Raw genomic sequence first — 11145 nt, 5'->3', positions numbered from 1 at the left:
TTCTTGGTTAAAACTCACTGAGAAAGTAAAAAAAAATTGAAAAAAAAAGTCTTTGTGGAAATATTCCTATTTAACACATCACACACTAGTCCTGTTTATCTGTCTGGAGTTATTTACGAGATGGTACACCTTTAATCTACAGCCTTCAAGTAACGTAATGTGAAACATTAAACCTAACACTGACACTTGTCTTACTCTCGAGGAACCATCGTTTGAGTTTCATTTAATCTTTATTCATTGCTATGTAATGTTTACGACTTGTACCTATGTATAAAAATACAAATTAAAAAAATTAAAAAAATGCACGTGTGAGAAAAAAAGAAGCCTTTCCACTTAGTTTGTGAGAACATTTTCATTTGTTTTTGAAACGTAGAAGCACAATGTGCGTTTGAAACCTTTGTTACCGGTGGACTTGATAAATGGCTTTTGTAAATTATTCATATTGTGATGCTGTAAAATAAACTAATTGACCTTAATTGTCTGGATTGGCAGCGTTTTCTTTCTTTGACATTGGATTTCTGTTGCTGTGCAGAAGGTTTTTTTTTTTTTAAATAAGACAAATGCTTCTTACGCAAAAGTTTTGCTTTTAATAATTCGGTGTGGTAAAAAAAAAATACATCGCTATACAAGGACACGAGGACGTACAATCACTTGATGGTGATGTTGATGATGCTGATGTCTTCGTACGGTTTGTCCGTCTTGGGGTTCACTTTGACATTGGAGATCCTCTGGACCACCTCCATGCCCTTCGTACACCGGCCAAACACAGTGTGCTTGTTGTCGAGCCAAGGCTGCAGAGGAGAAAAACAGCAGCAACATGAAGCAACTGAAAACATTAAACAGAGGAAGTGAAGTAACGCATCCTCTGTTAAAGCAATATATTGTCACAGTATCAGTTACAGCTGTAGACAAAGAGACAGGCCTTTTGTTTTTCTCTTTTTTCTTTTCCTTTCTTTTGTCTTTGGTGTGTTGATTTCTGGCTATTAGATTGTATATTTCTACTTGAACGGTGATATGTAATTATGTATGTGTGTTTTTGTATATGGACCACAGGAAGACTAACAGACTGATTTGGCTTCAGCTAATGGGGATCCGTAATAAACCAATAAAACAATAAAGGGTTTATAAGAATAATAAGAGTTTGGCAGCTTTATCTGCTGCCTTGATCAGAGCAGGGGTGGAAAGAGTACCAAAAAAATCTACTCAAGTAAAAGTACAGTTACCTTGATGAAATTTTACTCAAGTAAAAGTAAAAGTACTGGTGTAAAAATCTACTCAAGTAAAAGTAAAAAGTAGTTCATTTAAAATTTACTCAGAGTAAAAGTTACTTAGTTACTTTTTTTTTTTTTTGGGGGGGGGGGGGGGGGGGGGGGGGCTATAATGGCCAGAGATTGGCCTAACATTCTCCGTGCATGTCTCTGTGTTCCAAATTTGTCCCTTCTCCATCGATACACTGGTCTCCACCATCTTTTAGCTCCTGTGGCACCAACTTGATTCTGACCTTCTGACACTGCAGTTGTCCAGAGCCAATCAGATGGACAGTTACAGTTACTGGCACTAAGGTTGTCACGATCATGATCATGATACTAACATTTTCAACTCAATATCGATATTAAGGAAAATATTCGATACTCAATACCATTTTCAATACGGATAAAAAAAGAAAAGAAAAATCTCTCTCTCCCTCTTTCACTCACACACACCTGTTTTTTTTACTGTCTTTCCTGTCTGCTCTCAAGGAGGGGGAGGAGGGGGGGGGGGGGTTTACTGTAGGTTCTCTCTCTCTTGCCTCTTTACTGTAACTGCTCTGAAGTAGGGGTTGCACAGACTAGTCGACTAATCGACTAGTCGACTAATCGACTAGTCGACTTTACTGCTCCACAATGACGTTTTGAGTTTGACGTCGACTAGTCGCTGATCATGTAACAGTAGGCTACAAGAGTAGCGGCTTTAAACAACAGCTGAGTGCGCTGAATGAAAGCTGGATAGAACGAGCGCCGTCAAGCTGGATAGAACGAGCGAGTACCAGACAGGAAGTCGGGCACAGAAAAGGCGAGAGAATCCGGTCAATTTTCAAAATAAAATAAATGATGATTAGTTTGCTTGTCCGTCTATAAATATTTGTCAGTTGCGTCTGCACACAAGACACACATCCATACAGCGCTAGAGACAGACCTGTGTGTGTGTGGAAAACCGAGCAGCCTACAGACGGGTCGATGTTTGACCGGCGCGGAGAGAGAGAGCAGGAGAAGCTGCTGCCTGACACCAGCCAAGCGCCTGTGAGGCGCTCCGCTTCCGCGGCCAGTGTGTCGGGCTGCCGGCAATTAAAAAAAAAAAAAAAAACCTCCGCTCATATCGACAGCTTTACGTCGCGCACAACAACAACAACCAACAACAGCAACAACCAACCAGAAAAAAAAAACTGAGTGAAACTGTGAGTGAGCAGGACTGTGATGGTGACGAGGCCTGTGTGTCGTTTTCCTCCCTAATTGTTTAACGGACAGTAGCTACAGTATTATCTTTTGCACTTGTAGGCTATAGGAGTGTATGTTACAAAAAAAACTAACTGATTTACAGCTTGTTGTTTATAAAGCTGCTGTTCTGTGGACTCATTTCTGTGCATGAGCTGTCAGTCAGTGAATACAGATTGTTGCAAAGCATTTCCCTCCTCCTGTGATTTTAGTTATGATGGGAAAAATATGAATGACGTCATCAGCGACTAGTCGACGTCGACTCGACTTTCATAACATTAGAGTCGACTTTAAAAAATCTGAAGTCGTGCAACCCCTACTCTGAAGCAGTGGGCTGCTTGTCTGTTCCTTTGAGCATGGCCATGGATCTGACTGGGCTCCTACATTTAACTCAACGGACCGCCGGTCCGGCCTTCAGCCCCGGTGTGTCTGGCAGGGTCACCATAAACGATGCCGAATAGATGGACATGCCTGATAACGTTGTCTTTAATCATTAACGTCAGCTTTTAACCGCTAACTGTGGCTAATGGCTAATATTAAGACGACAATAGCGACGAGCCCTGTTATGCACTAACTCACGTAGCGGTGAGGGGGGAGAGGTGTGTACCTGCTGCTGCTGTGTGCGTCTGTGAAGGGACAGAAAGAGAGAGGGAGGGAGAGAGAGAGAGAGAGAGAGGCGGCAGCCGCGTAGCTACTTTAGACAACCCACACAGAGTTATATATTTTTTACTTTGTAACTTAAGCTATTTAAAATGTAACTAAGTAAATTTCTTCCAACAATATGTACTCAAGTAAAAGTAAAAGTACTGATTTTAAAAATTACTCAAAAAAGTACAAGTACACAAAAAAGCTACTTAATTACAGTAACTTGAGTAAATGTAACTTGTTACTTTCCACCCCTGGATCAGAGTTTGGAGGACGTCGTCTCTCCACCACCTGAACATAGCGACCGCTGCTCAGTGATGAGTCAGGCGGGAATGAAATGGAGAAGGACGATGAAAACAATGAATCATCTTAGAGTGAGACCATATATATCTGAACCAAGAGCCCGAAGGTAGCAGTTACGCTAGCAGGGCAGAGACAGGCTCAGGATTTATAGTTTGAACTAGGGATGTAAAAATACAAGAAACTGTTTTAACAGGGTATATACAGGAATCTTGAAGTTAATTTTAATACCTTTTTAAGACTTTTTCAAGACCTTCTCAATATTACCTCACCGCCACTTCAAGCTGTAACCATTTACATCAGCGACACTTTCAACTTAACAGTTCTAGTTTGTGATAAAGACTGTAGACCACTATGATACAACATAATTCAAAATAGGCTGGGATAATAAATCAAAGGCAAAAAAACAAACACATTGCATAAAATGAATAAATTCACACACTTTCACAATGTTTTTTAGGACTCAAACTCTTGGACAGCTAATTTAGAAAAAATACCTTCAAAATTTAAGACTTTATAAAGTCGTGAAAAGACTTTTTAATACTTTTTAAGTCTTAATTTTCCCAAAATTGATTTATCACCATTTAATACTTTTCAAGACCGCGCGGATACCCTGTTTAATTTGCCACAAAATAAGGAACACCCTCAACGACAACATGAGTCATCAAATGTTTGAAACTGTTTTACAGGAGGAGACGATATATGACTTTAAAATGTTAAACGACTCAGATAATAACTTTCTGATGTGAATTGGCAAATACCAGAAATAACAGATGAACATTTAATGTCAGGATGCAGGATTAAGGCTGCGAGAATAAATTTTTCTGTTTATGTTAACCCTAACCCTGTTGGCAAAAATTCAAAATGTTGAACTTTTCCTTCAAGTGACAATTGACCCTTGGCGTAAGCCCCGCCACCCTTGGTTACTGTTGCTACGGCGGGCAAGCTTTCACTCCCAGCCATGCTCCTGGCAGTATTTGGTATCGATTTCAAAGGAAATATCAGCAAATTTCTGGATAAACTGTTCTGAGATAATAGAGAGAAGAAGTCACAAAGATCATTCATAGTTTTCAGTGACGTGACTCGCGCAGGAGGATAAAACATCTGTTCAACGACACGACTGGACAATGTACAGAGCAGCAGTAAGGACCGGTAATTTTACCGTCTATCAACCAACGAGGACTTAGGTCATCTCACTGGTCATGAAACGTTGTCAAACTGCAAGTTTTTGGGCGATTGTGAACCACATACAGCTTTCGCTGCTGTTTTTTTTCTCCCACCGCTGTATCAGTCAGTGAAAGCAGTCCCTGCCTGGAGGATCCCTCGCCTAAAAGCCCAGGTAAAAGCCCTAAAAGTACAGCTGTCATTTCGGAGGTGAACATATGGTTATCCCCACATTTACACTTGCTCAAGTCGAAAAAAAAGTCCGCTCGTATCTGAACATCTTTATATTGCTGCTGCCGCCGCCGCCACCGCCATAGTAGCAGCAGCAGCAACAACATCCTTCTCTACAAACAAATGTTTTTCGTCCTAGTCTCAAAATGTGTCCACAAAAGCAAACGTAATGACTCACTGCGGAAAGCTTGCCAGGCCTATAGTTACGGTTGCTAACGTAGGATTGGACAATAGCCGTTTGTGGGAGGAGTTGGCGAAGGGTCAATTGTATCCCAGTCAATTATTACCTTGCTGCATCTTCAGATTTGGAAATGTCTGAACTGGTCTGATCATCTCTCTAACTTTTACATAATATCTAAAACTGCAGCACATTAAAGGGTTAGTTCGGGTCTTTTGATATGAATCTATATGGCATCCCCATCACCAGTTACGTGCTGTGACAGTGACTTTTCCCGGACTGCGTCCCGTGAGCGGAGTTCCGGCCTGGTTTCGGTGCTGGCGAATGTAGTCCGGCTAGTTGGCTGGGGTCACGAAAATAAAGCGTTTTTCTTCTCAAAACAATATGCGTTCAAAAGAGTGATACATTTGCATCACAAAACCGTTGTCCACGAAAAAGTCTGACCTCGCAATCGCTTAGCGCTATTTTCTCTCCCTCCGTATCACTGCGCGCTGCCGCCTGTAGACGGCTGTGCGCATTTCTATCAGCTGTTTCACTGAGTTTACTGCTCGGATAGTTCACATAAACATATCTGATTATGACACAAGTGATGAAGCCATCCCTTGTTTTAGCACAGAGCCAAAGGGAGAGCTTTATGAACCTGATGTGATGCTGAACTTCGTCAGATGGTGTTAGAGCCATAGACTGTGTTAGGTAGACCTATATAAAAGAGGTGGGTGATGGTTGCAGCGCAGTTCATGGTGGAAGATCAGCCCGACAAACATACACAGACAGACAGCGTGCATCACCTGCACCGGACGGTGCTGCTGGAAAAAAAAAGAAGAACGGCGCTCCAGCCAGCTGACGTGCAGCTCACCTGCGGCTCACCTGCAGCGGTCAGAGGAGCCTCAGTTCTCTCTCTTTAGCCTGGTGTTTGGCTGCACTTTGTTTAAAAGAGTTCAACATGTGAAGATCTAACTACTATCTGAACACCGGTCAGCTGAGCCAGAGCACAGTGGACGTAGCTGGTGTGGAGGCTCGCTATAACGGCAAGAAAAAAATAATCGTCCTGATTGTCTGATAGTGTGTGTACATTTGTCGGGCTGATCTTCCATCACGGACTGCGCTGCATCATCACCCAGTCACCCTGTCTTGTCACAGCTACAGCTGTGGTCTAACTTCAGCTTGTCACTTCCCTGTCCCTCCTCTCTCTGTCTGCTCGTTTTAACTCCATCTGACGAAGTTCAGCATCACATCAGGTTCATAAAGCTCTCCCTTTGGCTCTGTGCTAAAACAAGGGATGGCTTCATCACTTGTGTCATAATCAGATATGTTTATGTGAACTATCCGAGCAGTAAACTCAGTGAAACAGCTGATAGAAATGCGCACAGCCGTCTACAGGCGGCAGCGCGCAGTGATACGGAGGGAGAGAAAATAGCGCCAAGCGATTGCGAGGTCAGACTTTTTCGTGGACAACGGTTTTGTGATGCAAATGTATCACTCTTTTGAATGCATATTGTTTTGAGAAGAAAAACGCTTTATTTTCGTGACCCCAGCCAACTAGCCGGACTACATTCGTCAGCACCGAAACCAGACCGGAACTCCGCTCACGGGACGCAGTCCGGGAAAAGTCACCGTCACAGCACGTAACTGGTGATGGGGATGCCATATAGATTCATATCAAAAGACCCGAACTAACCCTTTAATGAAGTGCATCTCTGACGAGTGGCTGTAGTGGAGTTCAGTTCAGTGTTGTGAAATGCTGATGAGGCGACTTACAGTGGGAACAACGGTGACGAAGAACTGCGAGCCGTTGGTGCCGGGGCCGCCGTTGGCCATACTGAGCGTGTACGGGCGGTCGTGTCTCAGCGTGGCGTGGAACTCGTCCTCGAACTCTCCTCCCCAGATGCTCTCTCCCCCCATGCCTGTCCCCGTGGGGTCTCCAGTCTGAATCATGAAGCCCTGCGCACCACAGAGACACAAAGACTTAGACTCAGCGGGAGAAAGCAGCATCACATACAGCGGGGAAAATACTAAGTACTGAACACGTCAATAGACTTGCATGGTGAGCAGCATGCATAGAGGGCATGGCGGTTCAGTGCAACTTTTACGACTATATCTGCTGATTCCAGGTCTCTGTGAAGCTCCGTCAGTGATCCTTGGCTCTTGGACAACTCTTCTTAGTTTTCTTTTGACTCTGTCAGCACCTGGTCGTGGCCAATTTATGCTGAAATTATGTTCTTCTTAGTTCCAGATAACGGCACTAACGGATAAAACGGTGCATTCAGACAAATCTCTTACAGATGCCATCAGTATGTTCTGCAAAATAAGTTTCTGAAGGTCTTGAGAAGGTCTTTGCTTTTCCCCATCATAAGATGCCTCTTGTGTGACACCTTGGTGATGAGAAACCTTTTCAAAAGGGGTCAATTTGGACTAAACTAGCTGATATTACTTTGCACTGATAGGGGACAGGATTATTCTCTAAATACTGACAGACTCCAGCTGCTTTCTTGGCTCTCCGAACCTTTTTGCCCCTCCTTTTATTCATTTGTTCAATACTGTGTCATTTCACTTTATTACACATTACACAAATGTTAGGATTTCTTTGTATGTGTGCATTACTTGGGTTGTCGCCAACATCTGGTGAGGTGAAAATGTCATGTCAATAGCTCTATTAGAAAAATGTTGATGCTTTTAATACTTGTTTTCCCACTGTATCTGATGGAAAGATCAGAAACCTTACCTTGATCACTCTGTGGAAGATGTGGCTGTTGTAGTAGCCGTTCCTGCTGTGAACGCAGAAGTTCTCCACAGTTTTGGGGCATCTAAACACAAAAGAGAAAAGTTCTGTTTATTATCTTGTGAAACAGAAACAGGACGTAGCCAAACGTGAACAAAGCCAACGTGTCCGTGCTGGAAACTCACTCCACAGGGAAGAGTTTGATGTGGATATCTCCCATGGTGGTGTGGATGATGGCGCTGTCGGACACTCTCTTGGGGCCCTCGGCCTGCGTCGCTGCCATCACCTCCTCCTTCGAAGGCTTCTCGTTGAAGATGTCTCTGTCCGAGTCTGCGCTCTTCGTGTCCTCTGGTTCTCTCTTTGAGAACTGGAGTGAGGAGAACAGATGCATTAACGGAGACACTACCGGAGAAAAACTGCAGCTTTATCGTCTTCAAGCTGAATGTCATGTGGTCTCACCATGTAGAAGCGGTTCTTCTTAAACGCGGTGCAGAATATGGTGGGGTCGGGCTCTACGTTCTCTAAGGCGGGGTTGTCAGACGCCTTCATCTCCACGGTCGGGGCCGCCACCTGCATCGCTTTTGCCACCCCCTGGAACAAACTCAGCTGGACCACACGAATGTTCTCCAGCTTCCCGAGGATCCGCACACATCTGGGGAACAAGATCCAGAAGAATTTACTATATAAATAAAAGCTGCTGTGAATGAGACCTGTAATTCTGAAGTGGTCATTTAAAGGGGAACTATGTAAGTCTGGTCGCTTTTCCGCTGTTTTGCTAACCCTCCTCTCGGCCATGTGCATTTGTTTACAACAAAGCTGGTGAGAAATCAATCAATAGATCGGTACATAATGTTATATATCATATACGATGTTACGAAGTGTACAAATGTGTAGTTTAACCCGTCATAAACAAGAAATTCCGGGTTATGGGGCGCTTTGTGTTGTGGTGCGCAGAGACAAGAGCTGGGAAAGTTACATGTCATTTCATTTATTTAACCATCAAAATTACGTCCAAAGCTGTTTAATTAAGGTAAAAATGTAGCATAATTAAGCCAAAAATCCTGCATAGTTCCTCTTTAATCTTTATTTACAGCAACAGCACAGATTCGATCATCCATTTCATGTACTCTCACACTTGTGATTTATAGTGAATGTATTCCAAAACGATAGTGGTGCTACTTAAAAAAATTAAATGCCACATATGAAATATCAGTGACTATCATTCAGGACATTATCTGCCAACTAGCCCTCTCCACCTTCGTACCTGTTGGTTTCCACATTGATGACCTTGATGCCCAGCATGGTACCGTAGAGCACAAAGTGGCCGGTCTCATCAAAGATGATATTTGTCAGCCGGATGCCATCCACCTTCTCCAACTCTCTCTCCACAGCCATTCGCCTCCCAAACTCCATGTCGGGAAGCTGCTGCCTCATCTGCTGCAGCTCAGTGAACATCTAACAACACAAAGTAGGCATGATTAGCATGTGAAATTTGCCATTTTGGGAACGATCCGAGACGAAAGTATGTGAGAACTCACCGTTAATGATTCATCAAACACTCTCATCAGTTTTCCAGTTAGGAAACGGAAGATCCTGACTTTCCTGTCAGAAGCAATGGTGGCCATTTTCTTCCCATCAGAGGAAAATGCCAGGCTGGTTGGGTAGGTTTTGTGTTTTGCAAATTCATACAAGTCTGTGTCTGTTTTGTATTCCCAATCCACGTGTCTGGGAAACTTGAATTCACTTGGGAGGCCCATCCAGTATTCCAGCATTCCCGCTTTGTCAGCTGAAACGATGACTCTATATCTGGGATTGAGGCGGATTTGGGACAGTGGCGAGGAGTGCATTTTGTCGAAGACGTGGAGGGGATCGTTGTCCCCTCTCCCGTCATAAACAAAGATCTTCCCTGTGGATTTTTCCGAGCAGGCCACCGTAGAAATGGCGTCCCCTGGATTATAGATCCACTCGCACTGTCCTGGATGAAAGCTACACAGGCAGGAGAGAGAGAAAGGTCACATTGTTGCATCTTTTTCCTCCCTTCATGTTTACAAAATACACCCAAAATATACTTTATACTTCCATAATTTGACTCACCCCAACTTCAGCATGTTGATCATGTCAAAGTTGACGACATCAAATACTTTCATGGCCTGATCATCACCCACAGAGCAGAAAAGAGCTCCCTCAGCACTGACTGCAATGCATTCTATCACACCTGCAAAAAATATAAGAGCAGTTTTAATATAAAACATGAGTACACAGTACAAACAGTGTATAAACACAGTCTGTGTTGATAGTCAAAAAGAGATTGTGACTGATTCAGTTCGTACCGAGATGACTTCGGAAGTGTTTGACAAACTCAATGCCCTCATCCTCTTTCTTCTTCCAGAACTTGACATGGCCGTCCTGGCTGGCTGTGAGGACAAAGTCTGTCCTGGAAAGGGAGGGAAATTTTAGAGTCATTTGAGGTAAATTTATGATATTGTTCCTCATATTATGATTAGTATTTCTTTTATTTTTCTGATTTGAATCTTTGCTTTAGGGATCTGCATGTAGAATGTCTTCAGTGATGACAATGTGTGTTCACTTTTATAATATCTAACTACAATAACAGATACAATGCTTTTCAGTGCCCCATGACACAAAATACTGGATTCATATGTCATAACACTATATTTTACTCAGGAAATCTGATTATCTATACCTGATATCTCTTCTAGCACCAAGCTAATGTTCAACTTTAGAGAAGAATCACTTACTTGGAGCAAACCAGGTGTGTGATAACGTCTCTGTGCATGTAGCTCCTTTCGTACATAGCAGCTGAAGGGAGGTTGTCCAGGTAAACACGCTCATATTCCAACACTGAGGGAAAAACAAAACATAAACATCCAGAAGTTAGCGGTTAGCATCACTTAGCATCGTTTAGCGGGAGCAGCACATTAATGAGATGTAGCGACGTAATTAGCGACCAGAAACAGACCTTTTCTTTTCTTGACCGTTGTGGCTTCGCTCGGCATAGGTCCGACCCATTCATCCTCCTCTTCTTCTCCACCTCCATCCTGGTTTTCTTCTGCTTTTCGTTTTAAGTCCACATTGTTTTCGCGCTCCGCCATTGCTGCCTGTTTTCAGCAGTGCAGCGCTGTCCCTTCCCGGCTACGTCATTTCCGCCCGGGTCCTCGACTTCTGAATTATCGCTTACCAGTTTACCGATTTCTTCCTTAACAACCAGCCATAATTCATAACAATACAAATTATTTACCATTATTTATTTATTTTCACCATTTAATGATTTTAAAATACTTTTTAAATCACAGTGTGGCTAACTTGGCGGAACAAATAATTTCTCTGTTTCTGGGGGTTGGTTACCATGGAGCACTCGGATCAAACCAAAAGTCAACTTTAGGGGAGTTCGCGATATTTTTTGGCTTTTTATTTGT

The 11145-nt window shown here is 43.0% G+C and overlaps 1 protein-coding gene across 1 annotated transcript; it reads right to left on the bottom strand.

Annotated features, from left to right (window-relative positions):
- Positions 1-585: 585 nt before the first annotated feature.
- Positions 586-10849, bottom strand: ppwd1 (peptidylprolyl isomerase domain and WD repeat containing 1). Its single transcript, XM_083983871.1, has 11 exons — positions 10689-10849; positions 10468-10570; positions 10039-10142; positions 9803-9923; positions 9247-9694; positions 8973-9163; positions 8168-8360; positions 7894-8075; positions 7712-7793; positions 6748-6930; positions 586-791 (listed from the first exon to the last, which is right to left on the bottom strand). Exons 1-11 carry the CDS (start codon positions 10819-10821, stop codon positions 648-650), a joined length of 1884 nt encoding a protein of 627 aa, XP_083839997.1. The 5' UTR covers positions 10822-10849; the 3' UTR covers positions 586-647.
- Positions 10850-11145: the final 296 nt, after the last annotated feature.

Source organism: Trachurus trachurus, assembly GCF_905171665.1.
Source record: "Trachurus trachurus genome assembly, chromosome: 12".
NCBI classification, from domain to species: Eukaryota; Metazoa; Chordata; class Actinopteri; order Carangiformes; family Carangidae; genus Trachurus; species Trachurus trachurus.
The sequence above is the reverse complement of the archived record's forward strand: the minus strand, read 5'-3'. Positions and strand labels throughout refer to the sequence as shown.